This window comes from Pungitius pungitius, chromosome 5 (genome assembly GCF_949316345.1).
Source record: "Pungitius pungitius chromosome 5, fPunPun2.1, whole genome shotgun sequence".
Lineage (NCBI taxonomy): Eukaryota > Metazoa > Chordata > Actinopteri > Perciformes > Gasterosteidae > Pungitius > Pungitius pungitius.
Genome location: NC_084904.1, coordinates 21,165,930 through 21,189,797, shown reverse-complemented (window position 1 = coordinate 21,189,797; position 23,868 = coordinate 21,165,930). Strand labels below are relative to the sequence as shown.

The 23,868-nt window shown below is 42.6% G+C and overlaps 4 protein-coding genes across 10 annotated transcripts in view; 1 reads left to right on the top strand and 3 right to left on the bottom strand.

Moving 5' to 3' along the window:
* Positions 1 to 1,034: 1,034 nt before the first annotated feature.
* Positions 1,035 to 7,498, bottom strand: suds3 (SDS3 homolog, SIN3A corepressor complex component). 5 transcript variants are annotated; one of them, XM_037483369.2, is made up of 12 exons: positions 7,323 to 7,498; positions 5,591 to 5,660; positions 5,422 to 5,477; positions 4,918 to 4,989; positions 4,341 to 4,360; positions 4,046 to 4,202; positions 3,702 to 3,797; positions 3,475 to 3,536; positions 3,361 to 3,382; positions 2,689 to 2,794; positions 1,980 to 2,064; positions 1,035 to 1,821 (listed from the first exon to the last, which is right to left on the bottom strand). In XM_037483369.2, exons 1-12 carry the CDS (start codon positions 7,432 to 7,434, stop codon positions 1,723 to 1,725), a joined length of 957 nt encoding a protein of 318 aa, XP_037339266.2. In that variant the 5' UTR covers positions 7,435 to 7,498; the 3' UTR covers positions 1,035 to 1,722. The 5 variants fall into 5 exon arrangements, with proteins under 5 accessions (XP_037339266.2, XP_037339269.2, XP_037339268.2 ...); XM_037483372.2 differs by lacking the exon at positions 7,323 to 7,498 and adding an exon at positions 6,917 to 7,260; XM_037483371.2 differs by lacking the exon at positions 7,323 to 7,498 and adding an exon at positions 6,831 to 6,972.
* A 2,443-nt stretch (positions 7,499 to 9,941) lies between these two features.
* LOC119225673 (zinc-binding protein A33-like) lies at positions 9,942 to 12,455 on the bottom strand. The gene has a single exon (XM_037483717.2). The coding sequence runs from the start codon at positions 12,340 to 12,342 to the stop codon at positions 10,921 to 10,923; it is 1,422 nt and encodes a 473-aa protein (XP_037339614.2). The 5' UTR covers positions 12,343 to 12,455; the 3' UTR covers positions 9,942 to 10,920.
* Positions 12,456 to 15,135: 2,680 nt separating this feature from the next.
* Positions 15,136 to 18,283, bottom strand: LOC119225142 (zinc-binding protein A33-like). The gene has a single exon (XM_037482819.2). The coding sequence runs from the start codon at positions 18,151 to 18,153 to the stop codon at positions 16,705 to 16,707; it is 1,449 nt and encodes a 482-aa protein (XP_037338716.2). The 5' UTR covers positions 18,154 to 18,283; the 3' UTR covers positions 15,136 to 16,704.
* Positions 18,284 to 19,719: 1,436 nt separating this feature from the next.
* The window catches only part of taok3a (TAO kinase 3a), a 40,079-nt gene continuing 35,930 nt past the window's right edge, over positions 19,720 to 23,868 (top strand). For 2 of the 3 annotated variants that reach the window (XM_037482075.2, XM_037482073.2), the window contains exons 1-2: positions 19,720 to 19,792; positions 19,968 to 20,209. The gene's annotated coding sequence lies outside the window, so the exon portion shown is untranslated. The remainder of the gene's footprint in view (positions 19,793 to 19,967; positions 20,210 to 23,868) is intronic. The other variant, XM_037482072.2, reaches the window with a different exon arrangement.

Genomic DNA, 23,868 nt, shown 5'->3' with positions numbered 1-23,868 from the left:
TGGAGGAGGCCATCATCAGGTCATTCTCTTTGAGTTCAGAGACAGAAAACAAACACGTTTAATTTGGATAAGCTTGTTTTTTTGTTTGTTTTTCCTCTAATGGGGCCGACTCATTACTCCCAAAACAGTAGTTTTATCGAGGGCTTCATGCTTCAAACTACAGGAACCAATGGGCTCTGTGGTAATTGGCTACGCTGTGGTATTATTTTGGGAGTCATTTAGATGGGACCTGTAGAAGAAGCACAGCAAATCAAAGTATTTGCATCAAACAAAGTTTCCATTTGAAATACGGCAAACGCACATCAGAAGCCATTGAACTCTTCTGCTTCATGTCACGCAGCTTTTTTTTTTTTTTTGGGTGCCAAAAAAGAGCAGCGAAACAGAACAGTGAGGAGGGTATAAATAACCCGAAACGTGACCTGATTTCATTAATAGCCGCTCGACGACGTGAATGTTTAAAAAAAATAAAACGTGATCAATTATAGAGAGACTGCAGCTCCGCATCCAAGGGTCCAACGAGGGAACTACAGTGAAGTCCTGCTGCAGAGCGATAAACACACACACACACACACACAAATTTAAGGGAAAGAGGATGAAAGAGGCGAATTTGGTGCTGGGGCCGGTGGGAGATTTTTGATGAGAGGGCGGAGGGGGGGGATTTTTTATATATATTATTTTGTTCGTTGTTGTATTATTGACGCCCTCAGTGAATCAAGTACACCAGCTACAGTGAGTCTTGCACCCCCCCCTCCCCCCCCCCCACAACCACGTGGTCAGCAGGTGTTTCACACGCTGTGGATATTTATAAACAGTTTTACATTCGGATGTCAGTGTTTTTACTGTAAATACATTTGTATACTGGTGTTTGCTCATTTGATTATGATCAATATTAACAAGGAGCCTGTGTGAGAGAAAGACGTCTCTTGTAATGAGCCATTTTCTTGGGCCACAGCTGATTTTCAGCTTTTCATTCATCTGCGTTTAGCGAGAAAGTTCTAAAAATCAATGAAAGGGAACATTCTTTTACGAAAATATTAAATGCAGAAAACATTTTAATAAAATGTGACAGTACAAATCAACTTATTCCTCCGAAACGCAAATTCAGTCAAACTTGTTCAAGGAGGATCAAAAGAAACACATTATTTTTAAAAAGAAAAAACAAGGGTTTTATACAGAGGGTTTTCAGGACAAACCATCAGCGGCTATTTCTCAACGGGGAAAAAAGGGCTTTGTTTAAAAGAAATGACGCAACTTCTGGTTCACGGAAACTGTGACTCCTTCAGTCACAGCGTTCACGGTCGTCATGGTGATCGTCCAAAGCTCTTCTCTTTCCCCCCCCCGATCACTTTGTCACACGTCACTGGTGGGATACTTTAAAAAGCTTGAAGACCGCTCCTGTGGGTCAAAGTGATGCCGTTGAAGAACATTAACCTAATGATAAATGCAAGGAGGACCGAGTTGGGAGGGAGGGAGAGGGGGGGGGGGGGGGGGCAACCAACTGCCGTCTCAGGCGAGCCACACAGTGACAAATAAGGCTGGGAAGCAGTTAGTTACCTCTTGAGTTACACTTTGTGTGTTTGTGTGTGTGTGTGTGTGTGTGAGTGTGTGTAATGGAGGGTAGTGAACAGAATGAAGAACAACAGGCCAAACAGGAGATCCGGGGAATATGGAGACAACGGATGGATGGATGCACAGATGAATGGGGGGGGTAGAGGGGTTTTTTCAAGCAGCCGACCGCCGACGGATGACAAACGCCCCCCTCTGCAACTGTCCCAGGTAGATCCTCATCTTCGTACTGTCGCTCGTCTTCCTCACCCAGATCTGGAGGACAAAAAGCAGACATTTAGAAACCAAAAAAAAAAAAAAAAGTTTACCACCGGAAACCACTTTTCCAACCAAACGGACCCAAATGAGCACAAACTAGCGAAGAGCACGGTGCAGAGAGGGCCGACAAGAGTCACATGGGAACCAGCACTCACCTCATTGGTCCCCACCGAGCTGATGACACAGCTGATCTTTGTGTTGTCCTTTGACTCCAGGTAGATGGCCTGGCTCTTGTGGTACCTGTCAGCAGGAAGACAACGTTCATAAACCAAAAAGATAATTGGACCTTAATTGATCTAATTGGCTCCAAACAGTGAGGGGACAGGATCGACCCGGGAGAAGAGACCAAAGCTTCTGATCATTAAGGACCCACTAAAGGCTTCGCCGGTATTCTGAAGCAAAGAATAAAATAAGACTTGGCCTTGAAGAAAAGAAATAATACTTCAGAGCAGCTCTCTAATGTCTGTGTGTGTCAGCAGCTGATGAGACAGAACGCCATTACCGTTACCCTTCCTCACACGACCTTACGTTCTGACACACGTCTGACGCAGAGCTCTGCTCTCAAACAAAAAGGTCACGAGAGCTGCGTCTGGTCAAGGTCCGTCTTTGTCTCTGCATCACAGCTGATTCTAATGCAGCCACCGTCTCTGAATATGCGTTTCTCCCTTTATTGTGTCTTCAAGCACTCGGGGCTCCTGAACAAATGAGCCTTTCTGTGGGGGTTGGGTTGTCACTTTGAAGGACCGGAGCGAACCGCCAGAGACGTCCACCGCGTGGCAACGTGTCCCTCTAGTGGTGAGGGAGGGAGGGAGGCATGTGGGGGGGGGGGGGGAGACTTCAGAGTAAAAGGCAGCAGGAATTCACCATCGTTTGTCGTAGTAGAGCTTCCCCTCCTCGATGCGGGCCTCGTAGCGCTGGGAGGGGCTCTCCATGGGGGCCGAGGGGACGTGCTCTGGGGACGAGGGAGACACTGAGAGGGAGGAAAAGAAAAAACCAACACAGGGGCCAACGGTTTAATGGAGTAGTTTGGAGACAAACGGGCGTATTTGCTATCTTGATGAGACGAGGAGGATCGGCACCGCTTTCCTTTCTCTACATATCAAGTTACAACGAGCAGCGGCTTAGCTTAGCTTAGCATAAAGAATGGCACCAGGTAGAGTCCCCTCTCTTAGTCAACGTATCTGTCATTTTGGTCTTAGTCGAAAACGGTATTTATTTTTCTGAATAACTCAAACAATGAGGCCATCTCTGAGAAACAGAAGATATAAAGAGGTGCTTTTGTGAGTTTTGGGGGGATTAAAATGACAAACCACTGGCTGGGAGACTTCGTGAAGTCCCTGCTGGTTGCAGGGGACTTTTGGACCAGGCCAATCTCGCAGTTGCCAGTCTTTTTGCTAAGCTAATCTAAGCTAACCAATAGCTGGCTGTAGCTTCATATTTAGCGAGACACAAGAGTCTCGTCCAACTCAACGACAATTTATGCCTCCAGTACTAAACTCCTTGTGCTTTAGCTGCTAAAGACGAGCATCGACATACCTGGCCGCTTTGGTGATTTAAGCTGCAAGAGAGAAGGTGCAAAAAATGTTACAAGACACATTTGGAGGAAAATACTAATCAGCGTGGTAGTGCTTACTATCGAGCAACACTTACCTTATTAAGTGTTCTTAAATCTTCCATTATCTGATCATCTGTTAACAAATAATTTAGCTGAGGTTTGAAAGGTTAAGGACGACATTTTTCAACACAATGTAGCTGACAAAACATCTTCTTTGATTCAAAAAGGTATTTTCACTAAATGAAAATGTTACACGTAAAAGAAATACTGTAAACTTTAATTTTTTTTTTAAAAAGAGCCTTGAGGTCTATGTGAAGGATATCTGGTGCAGGTTTTCTCCGCTTGTCGGGTATCGGGACCGGATCGTTGGGCCGCCTCCTCAGCTTCCGGGTCATGATGGGTTTCACCTCCATCGAGTCTACGCGCGAGCAAATAACGACAAACTGTGATCCAACAATAACACACAAATCTAGAAAAGCACAACCTTTGTGGTTCATGAAAAACAAACAGCCCACACTAACAGAGTCCAAAAGAGCCGACATCAGCATCTGAATAATAAACTACGCTGCTTTAATTCGGACAATTAAACATTCCAATGTGTTGAGAGAACAGTTCTCGCTCCTGTTTCTCTTCTGCAGAGCGATTCCCTGATTAATGGCCTCTTACCGCCTGTCAGCTCCATTGTTAATTTTTCGTTCTCGATCATCTTCTTCTTCTCCTCCAACTCTGCAATTAGGTTTTCCTTCAGCTCAACCTTTTTATCGTCAAACTCTTTGACCGCTGCCTTCTTCTCCTTGATGTAATTCCTCTCCACCTGCTCCGTCTGCACGAGGATGAGAGCGGGACACGAAGTCAACGGAAGAGAGAGGTTTAGTTTTAGCAACAACAGAAAAAGAAGATTCTTTATAAACTAGTAACTATCAGTGAGCAAGAAAGAATCGTCCTTATGAATTATGCTCACCTCAAGTTGGAGAAACAGATCTGTAAAGGGAATAAAATACATATATTTTACAAACACATAATACGGACCGGGTGCATTCAATTCTGGCACAAACTAAGAAGCCGATGAGCCAAGAAGAATATGGGAACCATAATTTACAAGGAATAAAACAGTGAGAGTGCTTTTAAACAAAAAGTTGATTTGTAAGTTTACTAAACGACGAGGTCGGACTTTACTCATTAATCCTCAGTGTTGTGTTTAGTCTCCACCGCTCCCACCGAATAACTGATAATTCAAATATTTAGTTAAAGTAGATGGCCCCACTGTCATTTTGATCAATTATAAATTTGAAAAAAAACGTGAAAAGAAGACAAGCTAAGAATACAAAAAAACACAACACAAATATTTGTATATCCATAAGCTCTTGGAATTGAGAAATGTCTCTTTTTTTTCTATTTCACATCTCCCAGCTGTTTATTTGCAGCGTGGAGTGTTACCAATGTTCTCCACTGGCAACGAGGAAAGAAGTTAAAAGTTTTCCCAAACGGTAGAAATGTTCTGAATGCAGTGGAAGCGAAGCTCGTCTCTGAATACTCGCCGGCATTTCGGAGTCTCTCTTTGTACTGCTGGTCGAGCTTCTTCATCCTCTTCTGATACTCCTGCAGCGTACCTGCCAAGAGCGAGAGTGAAATACACTAAATCAAACAAGTGACTTTTGCTTTTATTTGTTTGGCATTGTAATAATACGACTTCAGAAGTTATTAAACCCCAATATGAGTTGTTTATTTTGCATAGACAATACAAATACAACTCCCCTGCAGATTTTAGCACCCTAAATCTACACCGTCAAAGAACTGTTAAGAAACAGTTCAAACAAGTAGACGGACTGACTTGAAGATCCAACAACAGTTTGTCAGCAGTTGCAATGTGACATGAAACTATGTGCGGCCTAAACCACCATTTGTAATCAGTTTGGATCTGGCACTGTCCCGGTAAAGAAGAACCTCCAATGAAAAGGAACACCAATCAATGATCACCAAGATCCCATCCGAGGTGAAGAGAAGCTCCCGACACACAAGAAAAACAAAATCAAGTGGATTACCTTCTTGTAATTGCAGCAACTGTCTTTTCAGAGAGGCCAGTTTGTCTTGGTACATTCTGCAATAAAAACACACCGGAGCTGAAAACACAAAACCTTTAAAAACGCTCACCGTCAAACACTTTTTCCATTAAAGTTCAAACAGCTGATCCGCGATGGACAAAGCACTCACTGCTCTTTGATTTCAACATAGTCGTCCTCGTCGTGCTTGGCAAGGTCCGTCTCACTGGCATCTTCCGTGTCTGGAAAAGGTGGCGACAGGAGAACAATTTACATTTCAAAATTAAAAAAAATATAAGAGCCGACGTTCTGTTTACTAAATAACACGACGCACGTGCTCCTCTCCGCGTGCCCCCCCCCCCGACCACCACCACGTTGCGATGCAGCTTTCGTTTTAAAGTCGAGTCCGCAGAGGAGGTCCGTGCCAGTCGGGGGACGTGCGCGGCACCTGTGAGGTAATGGTGAACACCCTCGCTCGGGTAATGCCCACCGGTGAGTTAGAACAGGACACCGGGGCGGGAGGAGGGGGGAGAGAAATACGAGCCCGTCCTTGGATGATCGTGCATTATTTATTCTCGATTCGACAGCCGGAAATAAAAGTTTAGCTTGACCAAGCGAATCCTTTCAATGCGATCGCGGTGCGTGCGTGTAACGTCGTTAGCTGCTCGTTTTGAGTATCACGCATTTGCCGCATGGTGGGGACTAGTCCGAAAACGGTGCCCGGCTAACTTCTCACCGTCCGTCCGACCCGGCGGCGGCGGCGGCTCCTCTCCCCGTGCGAAGCTAGCACGGTTATGCTAATGTGATGTGGCAAACTCGGGAAAGGCCACGTTAATACGCGCCGGTTAACCCGGGTCAGTGTTACTTTCAGCAAAAAAAAAAAAAAAACCGAGCCGGGCAGGGCCCGGTCGCGTTAAGCTGACACGGCAGCTTTCTTTTTCGGCTAGCATGAACGTGCTAGCTCGGGTTAGCTCGGGCTCGCGGTTAAACGGTAACAGGATTCTCGCGGAGCTGGCCACGACGGCGCCGTCGACATTCCCGCAGGAGGTAAAAATAAGTCCAGCTGGTCGCTCGTAAGTAAATGTCAGCGAACTAGCTAACCTTGTGGTGCTGTCATCGCCTCTCGTCTTTCCTCCCCCTCTCTCTCTCGCCGCTATCCGTCCCGTCTCATTGAATGGTGTGAAAAGGGCAGTGCGGCGGTCACGGCGCGCAGGGTTTCGCCGACCTGTCAATGCTCGATGCTAACGTTACGTAGCTACTCGGCTAATTTGACGCCGTGTGACCCGTTGAGCAAAACCGCTTTCGCCCAGGTGTGCTGCGGCACTCCCGAAGCTAACGGCGAAACGGTACGGATTTAATGTACAATAATTTACGGCCCAATCACGCGGTTAAAGCAAGGGTTTAATACTCACAAGTAACGTCAGTATTTAAACGCTGGTTAACTTTAGTTAGCTTTTAAATAAATTAAAGTTTGTTCGCGTCGTTGCCGTTGGCTCACTTTTCTATCAGCGTCGGTGTGACGCTGGATCCGTTTTAGCAGCGTTAGCTAACGTTAGTCCGCACCGCCCGCTCCTGGAAGCGTTCTCGAAGGGGCAGGGGCTTGATGGTCCGTAGTGCGTTAACGTTAGCTAACTTGTTATGTAGCATGCAAGCTAACTTGTTATGTAGCATGCAAGCTAACTGCGTGTGACTACGGCTAGCCGTCTGGTGTTCGGGGGCAGGCGGACCGAATTTAATTTTAGAAATGCAAACGCAAACCGTTATAAATAGCGTGAAGTCTTTAGAATACTTCAAAACGCGAAATAAAAAAGCAAACAGGTTAACGTAAATAACCGCGCGCTTCCGTTTCTCTTCCACAAGCAGACAGAGCCCTACTTGTCAGGGAGCAATTCTTCTAACGTTACCTTCCTCCGAGTCTCTTCCCCTGAAACTTCGGTCGTCGTCGTCATCCACGCTGTCAAGTTCTTCCTCGTCGTTGTAATAATCCACCATAGGCGATAGCAAAGTCGAGGCCATTTAATCGCCAGGAAAATGTAAACAAACACAAATTTAACAATCGATTTGTGTTTTGCAGCTTGCTTGGAACAGCGCCTACAAACGGCAGGACCCCCGATGAACAAGCTGCCCGACTGTCCGCCTGTAGACAATGTCAACAGTATTAAGGTTTAATATAGATAAATATTATCTCCATTTCATCTGTCAAATATTTTAGATTACGATGTTGCGATAACAACGACCGGACAATTATTATCTTGTTATATTAACGTACATTGCAATATATATTAAAGTATTTGAGCAGGCATATTGCCGAACATCAGGGGTTGTGGGGGCTCTTTGTTTTGGCTCCCATTTGTCTTGCTTTCCATTTAGGTTTTCTACACTCTGAGGATCTGCGAGCAGTCGGTGGGTGGTCATTTAATAAAATTGAGGTTTTCAAATAAGCCACCACGTACTACTCTATCCGGTCTCTTTTTCCATGAGTATATATCCAGTGATTAACCCCTAAATAATATAAATATCTGTAAAATGTAGACTGTATATGTGCATATTGTCCTTAAGAAACACTAAACGATAACTTATAAAGCGTATCATAATTGCAACAACCACAGACGTTACATGCATTTACTTTATTTCAACAGATCCAGTATCACTACTACTTTCTAAAGATCCCTGAGAACATACTAAAGCCAACAAGAAAATCATCCAACAGTGGCAGCAGCTTGTTGGCGCACTTTGACATGAGAAAGCCTTTAGCCTTCAGCATGATGTGCACGCTCCCAACAGTGAACGCACGACGTAACGACTACCCCCTCCGCCCCCTTCCCGTCGACCGGTCCGTCCCCCAAAAGGTGTAAACGAGGAGGCGTCTTTCGTTCGTGATTAAGCTTTAATTGAGCTGCAGACACAGTGACTTAATTTCTTTACGTGAATGACAAGGAGATCGTTTCATACTTGTGTCTTTATTTTACGCAACAAAGTAAGGAAGTAAATCTGTGTCATCGGATTTTGATTTCGAATTTGTAGGACTGAATATCTATGCATCGAATTTATGTATCTGAATGTTTTTCGACGTTGAAATACTGCAAAAAATTGAACTGAAAATAAATCAACGTTAAAATATTCAACTGCAAAAAAATCAACCGCAAAAAATTCAACCACAACATCCGGGACCTCAAGGAAGATCAATCGATCCTAGATTCAATATCAGGAGCTTGCGTCAAGCAAAAGGAGCGAGCGCCCAATACAACTTGGGCTTGTCGGCAGCATGGTGACCGGATTGTAGCCATGTCCAATAATAACGGGGCTTTTAACTCTTCTTCATGCCATCAGTGTGGTTTGTGTCTGTAAGATTCCGTAATAGACAGCTGACATTTGTACATTAACAGACTGTGTTGGACATGAACTAAGCGGAAGTTAAACGAGAGCGTACAGCCGCTCACAATACGCCTCTTCTTCTGGTTTTGAATTCATTTAATGATGCTGAGATCCTTTGAATAATTACAATTAAACAATATATATATATACACTTCCAGCTATTACAGAGACACAAGTATACTGAAAACTGTTATAAGTTCATATATTGTTATAGTTTAAAGTGAAAAAATGTCGTCAATCGTCGTTTTGTGCTTTGTGTTGTGTCACTTTTTCAAGTATCGATGTTTTACAAATAGTTTGGTTACAGAAAAGTCATGTATATCCGTTGTGTATGAACCCTGAGCGTGTCATGATTGTACCAGTGTGTTGGTCCGTCATCATTTTGGACCTGTTGTCCTGCTGGATCAGCTGGTGGATCACATGACTTGGAGGACATCGAGATCAGGGTCCATGCTGTGCATGCTCCTCATTGTTTAAACTATAGGCATCATTTTACACCATTTTATTCTTTATTTATTTCTTTTCTATTTAAAGCTTCATCCATCCACACTTTCTAATTTCATTTAGATGTTCTAATATTTTCCAATGTTTATTATTCTTTCTCATTCCCCCATATTTTCTTTTCTAGTAATTAACATTTTAACCTGGTGAAGCAAACAGTCGTCAATACTTTCATTCCGATGTTTTTATCTCACCTCACCGAACCTGTTCATCAGGAAAATGACTTTTGGCCGCTGAGGTGCAGAAACCTGTTTTATTTCCCTGTGTCCACATGTTGAGTCTCGGTCAGAGTTCACTTATGAACACAGTCGACACTGAGAGTCTTTAGTTTGTTTCTTGGCACAAAGACAAAGCCGTTTCTTTGACATGAACCTTTACTCTAGAGACATCTTTTGGTGCACTCACAGTCAGAGCATTTATTCCAGACAACTCTCTGTCTCTTGGGTCAAAAGACTCCAATATTTGATCACCATCACCTTTGTTTTCCTCTTTTTATCCACGATATTTCGTTTTCTCTCTTGAACTTCCTGTGTTAGGTTTTCATAAAGAAAAGTACTTCTGCGATTGAAATAACTATTTACTAAAGACCTTTAACTTTTAGAAACAATTACATTTCCCAATAACATTTTAAATTCCTTTAACTTTAACAATCTTCCATGGTCAAACTTCAAAAAAATTGTCTTTCTAGAGTTACGTGTTTCTCACAAGACAGCAGCACTACAAATATATGACAATATGAACAGTAAACTATAGCATTATACTGTTATAATCTATAACAGTAAAATGCTGCACATTAATGAAGCAGAAATATTTATGTATAACAGACAGGAAACATTTTACTGCACAATGAGGATCTTTCTTGAAGTACATTTTACAGATGAAACCTTCAGTAAGGTTTTAAAGACTTATACTTTTAGTGGAGTATTTTCACAGTTTGGTTCGAGTTATTTTTATTGTGTTTGTCCAGATGTCAGGACACATGTTCTCTGAAAGTGGAACAAAGTCCTTCTTGTAACGGACTGATAATCTTTGCTTCATCAGGAATAGACAATAATGTGTAGGTGCAGCTCAGCAGTGATGGTGCACAGTGTCCCTCACCTCTTGTACGTACTTCTACATCTCATCAACCAACACCAAATGTGAACTTTGTCTCCACCTTGTTGGACTAAAAAGAATGAAATCATCAGTCTACATTAATTGTATATGTTTAACATCAGAATGATATAAAAAAACATGACTGCATCATCATCAATAAAAACTTGAATCTGCAAATACAACACCTGAAGGAACCGAAACATTTATTCATTAAACTGAACAGTTTATTATAAAACACAATGAAGAAGTTGTTTTTGGCTTTATGTGGTGATGTGATTTAAAACTAAAGCCTATACAAACAGATAAAAATAGTTATACATTTCTAAATAAAATAATCACAGTAAATCTACTCGTCTGTACTGTAAATTTACACCAAAAACACTATTTAGAACATTATCCCTCACACATAGTTCTGCTTATTTATACTTTAGTTTCTCATTCTTTAATTTGAAAATATTTACAGAATACAACAAGAAAAACTATAATAAACGTGCTGATGAGTCACTTTGACCTCACCACCTTCACTGAACATCACAGAGAAACATCTGTTTGACAGATTTTGATATCAGCAGTTTTAGCATCTCCAGACTTTCCAATATGAAAATATGGGAAGAGCTTCTCAGTGAAAGTGTCTCTGTGAGTGTAGATGTGAGTCATGTCTTCAGGGTCGTAGAAGGACACCTCCCCCATGTCATAGTCAAGCTGGACTCTGATCCTCTGAAAACTCTTCTCCACTCTGAGAATCTGACCAGCTCCATCAGTGTATGTTCCACTGCGATGAAGTAAACACCAGAATCCATCTCTTGGTGAAACAAATCTCTTTCCCTTTTTTTCAACCGACTCTTTAACCAAACCTACAAACCAGTCAGGATGGTCTCCCACCTCCACCTCCCAGCTGTGTTTCCCTGAGCTGAAGCCCTCAGAACCCAGAACTTCTGCATACGTAGTGAATCTCTCTGGATTATCAGGAAGCTGCTGCTTTGTGTCTCCATGTCTCACACTGGTCAGATCATCAGACAGATAGAGACTGTAGGATGCAGTGTTTGGGTCCAGAATGACAGGACTGATCTGGTCCTTCATCTTCTCCCAGACTCTGAAGGACAGGTTGCCCAGATGTTTGGCCACATCTATCAGAGCTCCTGAGAGCAGCTGTGGATCTGTCAGTGAGCTCTGGACTCTGGCTCTGGTCTGAGTGGCTTTATAACTGCTGAGGAACGACACCTTGTGTTTCTGCAGGTCTTCTTCAACAGCAGAGATGCTGTCTGACAGAGAGGAGATCTGCTCCTCAATCATCTTCATCTCTCTGCCGATGGTCTTCCCCTTCTGCTTCTCTTCCTTCCTCAGAGCTGCCAGTCTGGACTCCTCTTCCTCTCTCAGGAACTGGTGGAGCGTGTTGAACTCTGCTCTGATCTTCCTCTCTGTGGACACCAGCTGCTTCTTGGAGAGTTGAATCACTTCATTGTATGTTTCCTTCACTTGTTGGTGTTTGTTCTTCTTGTCCTGCAGAGACTCCAAGTCAGATCTTAGCTGGTCCTTCAGGTTCCTGACTGCTTGTTCTAGAGGAACCACCTTGTGACTCTGGTGGAGAGAGAACTCACAGACAGGACACACAGCTTTCTGCTCGTCCTCACAGAACAGTTTAGTCTCTTCTCCATGTTCACAACACACCACCTCCTCCTTCTTCTCTGCTCTTTCTGTCTCAGTTGATCCAGTTTTCTGTCTCTCAGAAAACGAGTCAGCCAGTTCCTTCAGTTGAAAATTCACCCAAACATTATCTTTAGAGGATTTTCTTTTACAAATGGGACAGTTCTTGTTTCCAGCTTGTTCCCAGAATCGCTGCAGGCAGCTTGAACAGAAGCTGTGGTTGCAGCTCAGAGACACGGGATCTCTGAAGGTCTCTGAACAAACATGGCAGCTCAGGTAACTTTCAAAAAGAGTGATTTTTTCAGCCATTTCCTTTAATGATCAAATCTGAGTCCCTCTGAATAACAGATCTGGATGGTTCTTGTGTTTAGTAGAGATATCTCACCCTGTGATGCGTCCCTGGCTCCGTTCAGCAACGAGGAAGCAAATGAGCTTTAAGTTTCACTTTCTCACCTTTATAAGTAGCTGGCATTTCATTTAGTCACCAACAGGTGGTGATGTTTGATTTATACTCAGATTTGAATACAGCTGTGAGTGAGGGAGAATTGTCATTGTTAAATAATTGAAATTAATTGATTTTGCAACATTTCTTTACTATATAAAAATCTTTCAAACATAATATTTGTTAAGTTGATTAAACATAAGAAAAAATCACCACGTCAAATTGTGTGTTTAACAACAAAGTGTTTAAAACTATTACATCCTCATTGTAAACAGTAACAAATATTGCAAATAAATAATGTCAATCAATAAAAGACTCCGATGTAGAGGAACATTGGATTATTTAACAATACACACTCTGACTGAATCAAACTAACCGACATCATTATGAAAATTACAATTAAGAACAGTTTCTGACTAAATAATAATAGATGGGGATTTAAAGTTTAAGACGTCCAACACACTGGACAGGGGGCCATCGGCGTTGGAGCTGAACTTCAGGGATCAGAACACCAGGCTGACAATGACCCGGTGCAGCGTCGTTCTTTCAAGGTTGTTCATCATTAAGCTTTAATTGAGCTGCAGACACAGTGACTTCATTTGTTTACGTTAATTGACCTGAGATCGTCATACTTTTCCATTTGTCTTAATTTCACACAACAAAATCGTACCTAGATATATATAATATGAATCCAATTAAACAATACATAGACTTCCGGCTCTTACAGAGACACTGTAAGTATACTGTAAACTGTTAACAGTTCATATATTGTTGTAGATTGAAGCAAAAAAAAGTTCTTTAATGTCATCAATTGTCGTTTTGAAAAATATATTCAGTTCAGGCTCCATTTAGGTGTGTTTTTAAATATATCATTTTAGCACCGGTATGAAAAAAGAAGAAGAATTCAGAGGAGATTTGTCTGTTCCTTTCTCATTGTTTACACTGTACATTTTACACCCTTTTATTCTTCTTTATGTATTCTTCTATTTAAAGCTTCATCCATCCACATCCACAGTTTCAAATTTCATTTCTGACTTTATAACATTTTTAACTGTTTAATATTTTCTTATTCTTTCTTATTCCCCATTTTTTTCTTTTTCTTTTAACCTGTTTGAAGCAAACACATTCGTCTATACTTTCATTCAGATGTTTTTAACACACCTCACCAAACCTGTTCTTAAGGGAAATTCCTTTCAGGCGTTCAGGTGCAGAAACCTGTTTTATTTTCCTGTGTCCACATGTTGAGTCTCAGTCAGAGTTCACTTATAAACACAGTCGACACTGTGAGTCACCCTTAATCTCCTTCCTGTTGTCAAAGAAAAGATTTAATCAAGTTCATTAGCACATCTGTGTTGAGAGACCCCCCCCCACAAACACACACACGCCCTCATCATGATTGAAACGTGTTGTCCCTAAACTTTACTCTTATTTCAGGTGAATTTAAAGGCTCTAAACACAGAGAAGTATGACATTACAAACAGGAAGATGAGTCATATTGGAAAATAACTAACAAAAAAGAACATTTGCCATCACGTGTCTCATCCAGTAAGTGTTGATTTCTGGTGGACCCTCTTCAGACAGTAAAAGGTCAAAGGTTACCTGAAGGCGTTGTTCTGTCCACAGGTGTTGTTCTTCTTGTGTGTTTCAAGCCTTCAAAGTATTAAAATATAATGAGATTCACATGTTTGAAATGAGGGAGGACACAGTATCACACCTGCAGATAACTGCATTTACTTTGCATGACAGTCAACTGGACACTTTGTTTATTGGTGTTTTTATTTTAATTTGGTTCCTCATGTTCTACTGAGAAGAAGAGCCAGTAGAATGAAGTAGAGTGAGGCTCCTTCTCTGGTCTCTGGAGGTCAGTGAGAGCTCTGCTGCTTCCCCTCACATCTTTAGTCACATGAAGCAGGACTGAGATCCACTGGAGCCACTGTGTTCCTCTGAAGCTCCTCCATCTTCTCCCTCCACACAGGGACTAAGTTGCACTGACAACACTGAGTTGACTTCTCTGCTCTTTCACTCTTTGTCCGGTTCCCTCTGTTTCTGACTTTATTCCATCATTTCTCTGCAGTCGCCTCTTTCTACTTCACCTTTGTGAACCTATAGTTCTCTATGAATTTAAGACAATGTGTTACGATGTCATCAATAAAATTATCATTTAAATAGAAAAGTGAGTCAGTTCATCAAACTGCAGCACAGCTTTGTATTTTTTTTTATACAAGTTCCTCGATCATGTTTTGGACCACAAATATTTTCTGACCAGGTAGATCTCATGCAATTTAATGAACATATTGTTGACAATATCACCAATTTGTAACCTTTTAAATCATTTATCCAGCAGAATCTATACACCAGCTCAAATGTGAGGATTCACTGATTTTTCTCCCAATTTTCTGATATCGTTTGACAAAAATTCATAACAGATTATTACACTATGGCTTTTGGTTTCTGCACTAAAACACACAATGTTATAGTCAATGTCACTTTTTATTAGAATGCTTTTCACACGTTGCTCATACAGATAAAACTGATTCATTCTGAACAGTAACATTTCTTTATTTTCATTCAAATTAAATAATTAAATATTCAGAAATCTGAAGGATTTCAGGTGAAAGCATGTTGAAAAAAGTTATTTCAAAGTTATAATTGAAAAAAGGACAATTCTTTAGACTCTAAAATGCATTTCCTGCTGAAAATGTGTTAGAATGCTGTAAGCTAAAATGATTATAAAAGAATTGCTGAAGATACTTAAATGTAGTAGTGGTAAGTGTAATTTTTGTATTATTTGCAGTAGAAATACGAGTATTAGTGTTATTTGTAGTATCAACAGCTGTAGTAATACTAATAGAATTAGTAATAGCAGTATTTGTAGTAATCAAGGGAAAGGCGGGTTTGCAAAAGGTCGGTCTGAATGACCTGAGCTGTGTCATGTGACTCCACTAATCAGCTAATCACCTGTGTGAGAGACTGAGTGGTGCATTTTTGTGCGGTTGCTTGGTGATGGCACAGCTGTGATCTTATCGAGCTGATCAAAGGGCAGACAATAACAGAAATTTACCTAGAATCCACACCTCGCACAAGTTAACCTACACGCAAAACTATAAGTCCATTCCAAACAATAAGGATATCATCTGAGACCCAAAACTCTGCAGAACCAGAGATATCCTTGACTTTGCGGTCAGAAATTCGACTCTACTGGCAGTTTCAAAAATTGTACCTTCTGCTTCCTCTGAGAAATTTGTCACCAGATTTTCTGGTCTCAACGGAGTGAGAGTTTGAGTGAGAACATTGTTGTTCTAAACGTCTGTGGGATTCCACATTCACATTTATAGACCAGCACAAAGTTCCTAACATGTGATCTGAGTACCTCATCCTGTTCGACTCACCGTAATGGAAGGTAAAGTATTCAAAGTATTCTTTGAATTTGAACCATGTGTCCCTCACACATCTAGTTCTGCTTATTTATACTTTCGTTGCTCATTCTTTAATTTCAAAATAATTTAAGAACACAACAAACTATATTAAATAGGGCTGTGAACATTGATGCATTAATCTAGGCGATTAATGTGGCCTAGATTAATGCAAAAAAATATTTTAACGTAGTTAACGTTCGTTCGTTTACTTCCGGTTTACTTCCGTTCCCGGAAGTAGACAGGAAGTTCACCGCGGAAACAAAACGGCCGCTAGCTGCACTCAGTTACATCAAGATGGATAGAGCTCTTTGCATTATGAGTAAAACAAACAGAGGAGCGACATACAGTGGAGAACTGTGCAGACGAATTACTCCACGTATCAAAAAGAAGGGGGGTGAGTGTCAAACGGACCACACTGCTAGGCTATGCTAGCTGCTACGCTAAGCTAGCTGCTAGGCTACCTCCATCTCAACATCTAACGTTACCCTGCGCGGCCCACAGTTTGCGGAGGACCATTGTGTCCCTAAAAGACCGTGGTTTGAAAACGTCCTGGCCACTTCAAACACAGCTGTTAAATAATGTGTGTGTAGTTTTGTGTTTAAAATAACACTAAAAATCAAAAAACAGTGTCTAAAAAACACACTTTCTAAAGTGATTAATAAGATTTAGAATTTAGAAGAAATAAACATTAATTATACATAACATTGTAACAACAACAAAAACCTTCATTAATCGAGATTAATGAATTTCAAAATGTGCGATTAATTAGTTTTAAAATCTATTTACAGCCCTAATAATAAACATCCTGATGAATCACTTCAACGCCTTCACTGAACATTGCAGAGAAACATCAGTTTGACAGATTTTGATTTCAGCAGTTTTAGCACCCGACGTTCCAATATAAAAATATGGGAAGAGTTTCTCAGTGAAAGTGTCTCTGTGAGTGCAAATGGGAGTCATGTCTTCAGGGTCATAGAAGGACACGTCCCCCCTCTCATAGTCCAGCTGGACTCTGATCCTCTGGAGACTCTTTTTCACTCTGAGAGTTTGACAAGCTCCATTAGTGAATGTTCCACTGCGATAAAATAAACACCAGATTCCATTGCCTGGTGAAGCACCTATCTTTCCCTTCCTGTCAACTGACTCTTTAACCAAACCTAACAACCAGTAAGGATTGTCTCCCACCTCCACCTCCCAGCTGTGTTTCCCTGAGCTGAAGCCCTCAGAGCCCAGAACATCTGGATACTTAGTGAATCTCTCTGGATTATCAGGAAGCTGCTGCTTTGTGTCTCCATGTCTCACACTGGTCAGATCATCAGACAGATAGAGGAAGTAGTTTGCAGTGTTTGGGTCCAGAATGACAGGACTGAAGTGGACCAGGTCCTTCATCTTCTCCCAGACTCTGAAGGACAGGTTGCCCAGGTGTTTGGCCACATCTATCAGTGCTCCTGAGACCAGCTGTGGATCTGTCAGTGAGCTCTGGACTCTGGCTCTGGTCTGAGTGGCTTTATAACTGCTGAGGAACGACACCTTGTGTTTCTGCAGGTCTTCTTCAACAGCAGAGATGCTGTCTGACAGAGAGGAGATCTGCTCCTCAATCATCTTCATCTCTCTGCTGATGGTCTTATCCTTCTGCTCCTCTTCCTCCCTCAGAGCTGTCAGTCTGGACTCCTCTTCCTCTTTCAGGAACTGGTGGAGCTTGTTGAACTCTGCTCTGATCTTCTTCTCTGTGGACACCAGCTGCTTCTTGGAGACTTGAATCACTTCATTGTATGTTTCCTTCACTTGTTGGTGTTTGTTCTTCTTGTCCTGCAGAGACTTCAAGTCAGATCTCAGCTGGTCCTTCAGGTTCCTGACTGCTTGTTCTAGAGGAACCACCTTGTGTCTCTGGTGGAGAGAGGACTCACAGAGAGGACACACAACTTTCTGCTTGTCCTCACAGAACCAAAAAGGGACTTCTGGATGGTCTTCACACACCACCTCCTCTTTCTCCTTCTCTGGTTCCGTCTCAGTTGATCCAGTTTTCTGTCTCTCAGCAAAGGAGTCAGCGAGTCCCTTCAGCGTTAAGTTCACTGCTGGTTCATCCGTTGAGGACTTAGTTTTACAAATGGGACAGTTCTTGTTTCCATCTTGTTCCCAGAATCGCTGCAGGCAGCTTGAACAGAAGCTGTGGTTGCAGCTCAGAGACACGGGATCTCTGAAGGTCTCTGAACAAACATGGCAGCTCAGGAAACTTTCAACAATAGCGATTTTTTCAGCCATTTCCTTTAATGATCAAATCTGAGTCCCTCTGGATAACAGATCTGGATGGTTCTTGTGTTTAGTAGAGATATCGCACCCTGTGATGCGTCTCTGGCTCCGTTCAGCAACGAGGAAGCAAATGAGCTTTAAGTTTCACTTCCTCTTGTTTTATCATGTAAGTAGCTGACATTTCCTTTAGTTACCAGCAGGTGGTGATGTTTGATTTATACTCTGATTTTACTATAGCTTTCCACAAGGAGTGAGGGCAAATTGTTACTTCTAAATAAACGCAACATTTCTTTACTATAAAAAATATTGTAAAAAACAATGTTTCATAAAGTTGTTTAAACGTTATAGAATGACCAGTTATAGAGAACAACAGGTCATTAGAGTACTCCAGTATCTCCAGAAAGTTAAATAAAAAAAACTTTTTTCAAAAGGTTTGATATGATTTCTGCACACTTACTAAACCCTTCTTCTTTTCATTCAATGGCTGATAAGTATTTTGTATTAATGTAAAACACCAGGTTAGTGATGCCACTTGCCTTGACACATTGTTGTGGATTTGGCCTTATTCAGCATTAATGTCATTAATGCTTAAACCAAGGGCTTTAGGATTGGCCAACAGTTCATCTCTGTGAATGAAAGACAGGTTTCTTTTTGGTGCCTTTAAATAAGGAATCAAAAGACAATTATACAAACAGGACTTTATCTTTAGCCTATCAAGTGCTGCAGAATATAGATTTTGTTTTTTTGTCTTTATTTACTTATTGTAAGTCGCTTTGGATAAAAGCGTCAGCTAAATGACATGTAATGTAATGATTGAATGTTAAACGTGATTGCTACGTTCTCAACACCAGGATTTGCAGAAGCTTGCCAATCCTGCAGTGGTCTTTTAGATTTGGCTCTGTTTTATTGTGTTGCAGAGACATGTAAGAAGCTGAGTCGGCATCGTGGATTTATGAGCAAACACAGATGAAATGAAAATGGGCTCAACAAAATTCAATTTTGAAACTAATAATAAATTGGTTTTATATAGCGCTTTATAATAGTCTCAAAGTCACTTGCAACTAATGATACTGAACACCTTTGCAGCCTATTTTAGGAAGGTACAATCTTAATTTGGTCAATTCCATTCAGGCTCAGCTGCTTTATCCACACATCTTGGAATTTTTGAATTACCAGACTTCAGTGTTTTGACTTATTCAACTGAGCAATTGTTTTGTATGACACATTTAGACACATTTGGACACATTTAAAATGACATATATTAAAATATTTTTTGAATTGTATTTGGATATGAATGAAATGTAATCACCTGTTGTTAAATGTCACAAACAATGACCTATTATATTCAAATAAAACAGTTTTCCTTAAACCCAACGATGCTCTTCAAATGTTCAAATGTTTGATCATTAATTCCAGATACACCCTTATGTTTTTGGAAGTTGAGCGTCCTTAATAACTTTCCCGATGTTGTGCTCGAAGAACATTCAAAACATTGCTTTTGAAAGTGTTAACTTCATGATAGCAGCAGCAGATGGCAGCCTTGCACTGACTAAACTCAAGAGACGAGCTGGACGGCCATGAGGGAAGTTGCAGCAGAATCTCATGACTCGGTCCGTGCATCTTTAACGATTTGCAAAGGAAATAACGTGCAGTAAGTGTTACTTCACTTTTGCTCTTTAAACACAGCATTGCGGAGGATTCATTCAATGCCATCTCTATATATATATTTACATAATTTTTTTTTTACATTTGATTTAGGTCAAGCAATTTTGGCAAAAAAATAAAAACAAAATGCACACAAAACACGTTTTGTATTTACTGTGTAGAAAACCCCCAGGCGCAGAGTGCCCGTCCCTCCGAGAGAGAACTTTATTTCCGGCCGCCTGTCAGCGCGCAGCTGTCGGACCCGAGCGAGGGGCTGTGCGCGCTCGCGCTCCGTCATTCAGGAAGTCCGCACCAACTGACGGCACTTCGCAAAGTCAGACCCGGACTAAGCCTTCCCGCGGAGAGACAGCGCGACGAGCCGCTCTTCAAACCGAACAACAACCAAAACATTATTTTTAAGAAGGTGAGCTTTTTATTCTCTCTCTCTTTCCGGGTTGTTTGTGTCGCTGTCACCGGGCTGTGACCGTTAACGGTTTAGCGACTCTTCCTCTCGCCTCAACGGCTGAAAGCTTCCGAGGCTCGAGCGCTCTGAAAGGGGGGGTGGTGGGGGGAGATTAATCAGCAGCACCGGGGAGGGAGGCACCTGAAGTTAAAATATGACCGCCTGGCTACGCCGCGGCTCGGCTCGTGGTCTCACCGGAGAACGGTGAGTACCGATATCCAACCTCGGCTCCATGGAGGTTCTATAAAGTGCGTAGTTTTTGCTTCTTCTTTTTTTTTTTCTCTCAAAGCAGTTGAGCTAAGCGCGTGTTTGTTTATTAGTGTGTGTTGGTTTTGTGCACCTGCTTAAAAAAAAAATACAAAAAAAACGGTGGGTGGGTGGGGGGGGGCGGCATTTACGCTGCTGACTGACTGGGCAGACGCGTGTTTAGTTTGTTCCTTCAGGGGGGAGAGAACGCAGGTTGGGATCCGGTCTACAGTCCAACGACGCCTCGACGTCAACTTGTCCTGCGTGGTTTTTAAATGTTATTATCTGTTATTTAAAAAAAAAAAAACGTATCCAGCGATGTCACGCGACGCGAGCGGGTCTGCGCGAGCCCTGTCGCGTCACACAAATGATGAAGAAAAAAAATAAAGATCGTGGTACCGTCCATTGCGTCGTATATTGTTGTGAGTGAGATTTTACTATCGAAGCACGATGTGTCTCCGTGGAGACGGCGCAACGTCCACCACACACGACCCGAACCGCCCCCCCCCCCCCCACTATGTCGCTCTGCACGTGTTCATCAATCCGTCATCTGCATCCCTGACACCATTTGTTTGTTTTTTCTTCTTCCGTGCATTCAGTGCAAAGACAACAGTTGCACGTCATGCATCCTTTTTTTTTTTAGTTCTTTATATATTTAATGAAAGTGCTTCCAACACCTGCGTGCAGCGGGACGGTGCTTGCTTAAATTGCTTAAATAACCAGCTTTCCAGGTGGATGCAGGCGAACATGACGCGCTCCAAATGGCAGATGCACGAGGCAAGCCGAGCACTAAAACCCAAGCTGACCCAACATGATGTCATCGTGTTAGTATTGGGGGTGGGGGGGCGCGGACCTGCGTTTCACTGCTCAATCTGTGTAACGATTTATTCGAAAGAAGCCTGCCCACGCGTTCATAAGCACGGATCAGCGTCTTTAGATCCCTTAATGTGACATTGCACCTTTTCATTATCGTTAAAATCGATTAATAGTCTGGACTGATTTTATACTCCTCAACTTTGAGCTGTCATAATGTCACCTGTCCAACAGTTTCAAAGCTGCAGAAGCCTTTGGTTCTGCAGACATCCTCTTGTCCTGTCCATTCTTCATCACCCAAATGTAGGAGCCACGTTTCCTAACTGTTGACCAAGAGAGGAAACAGAAAAGGGCACACTTCCTTATTAGCAATGGTATCTACAGTTCAATGCGTGTGATTCTTTTACTTTGACCTGGCTGTTCTCAGGTAAATGTTTTACCCATCCGGGCTGGTGGAGCCGGTGTCTGTGTCAGACGCTTGGGGCAGATCATACGCAGGTCAGGACATTTCTGGTCCAGCTGGACCCGAGGGAGTTTGGCCACGTTTGGTAAAAGCTTTTTATAGTCCACGCTGTGACTCGTAACGTGGTGTGTTTGTTGACTGTTGTATTTGTTAAGAATTATCGTTAGCACGTTAGTTTGGCCTTTTGTTAATCACTGGTACAATGTCTCCATCATTCTAACACTCGCGTCTTTTTAAAAAGTTGTGTGAGAGATCATTCAGACATTAACCAGGGATCTTCAATTTGCACAAATCTTTGTGTGGGTGTGTGTGTGTGTGGGGGCTGGCTGAGGGCTGCACCGGGACAGGATGCATCCGCTGATGTTGACAATTGGATGGAAGATCATGAAAATAGCCTGATTTGGGTTTTTCAGAATTGATACTGCATCACAAAACCCAGTATGTTGAATCTCAATTGTCAGGTGGGTTTCCGGCGTAATACTTAAAAAAAGGTAGATTCAAACCAACATCATATTGAGTATCCAAAATGCTGCAGCATGTCTAAGAAAGACTCTAAAGTCTGCCGGCTATGCAGTGTGCTCTGACGCCGCGTTCACGATGAACGTGAGGCGCCGCGATTTTCAAAGAAGCGCTTCTTTTCACCACCCACGTAACCAGACGGACTGTTGACACAGGATGCGCTGCAGTGATAGTTTTCTCTGCGGGCCGTGAGCATAGAAGACCCATTGATAAGCACAGCAGCAGAGTGGGTCTCTCTCACTACCGCTCGATCATTAACTGATGTGACGCGGCACTTCACGACCCCCCCCCCCCCCCCCCTAACCCTCGACCCCAGATTCTGCAGGTAACGGCCCACACGGCCTCGGTTAGCGCTGAAGGCTGCGCCCGTTAATCTGTGTGACGCTGGTGTGACCTCGGTGTGCCTGTTTTTAGTTGCGGCTCCACAGCTCTTCAAATGTGCTAGAGCTCCTTATGCAATCTCTTGTCACTCTCAGTCGGATCGTCACTCGTCTAATCGAGGAACGGGCAGACGGCGCACGGGCGGGCTTTTGGCCCGGACAGAACCTGGACCTCTTTAGATTGGCACCAAAAACGGTGTCTTGCAGCAATGACTTGGTAAGTGATGGCTTACCACCTGCAGGCTCCTATACGGCTCTCCACCAACCCTGGAAGGAGTTTACCACCCGCGTGTGCTAGGTCAGCCCTACACACCTGCGAGACTTTCCAAAAGTTGGAATCCAGAGAACAAAAACAACAACAACAACAACAACAAAGTTGGGAGGTTTTGGTTTTTTGCATCTGGCTCAACGGTGCAAGACGTGCATTTCTTCTCTAATCCGTCCCAGCATCTTCCACAACTCCTTGCTGAAAGCGCTGAACTTTACTTCCATGTGATGGAAGCCTTACTTCCTAAAAAAAAAATGATCAGAATTGTCATTTTAGCCCACGCTACAGCGGTCTGGTGGTTTATGGCGCGGTAGCAGAGTGCATCAAATATTAAAGCGCTGCTGTCAGGCTTAATGTTCCCCAGTGATCTGGTTTAGCATGTCTAATATACCAATGCTGTCTCGGATGACAAGGAGAATTATGCCCCCCCCCCCCCCCCCCCACCTCTCCTCTGCTAGCAGATGTGTTAATGTGGCCAGCTTTTAATGATGATATCAATAGATGGCGAACACTCTGCCGGGCTGCTAGGTCATGGTTTCATGGAACCAGTAAGAGAGAGAGAGAACCAGGACAGACATTTGGTAACAGGTTTAATCTCCAGTTGACTTACCCATGAGGACTGCACGCACATGTCCCTCAGCCGTGTTCTGGTGCATGAAGGCGGTGTGTGTACTAACAACGGACTCCTAATTTATTAATACAGCGCAAAGTTATAATCAGAAACTCCTACGTCCTCATTCACTTCTTGATTTGACCGACGATGGAGGTGAAATGTGAAATGGATCGAGTCATGGCCCGGCAGCCGGTGCAGACCTGAGTCACCACCTTGGTCTACTGAAATGCTGCCTGGAAGGGGAGGAAGTCAACAAAGGCCTCCCTTGTGACCTGTTCATTCGCCACCTCGCAACCACTCGGATCAGGCTGCCCCACG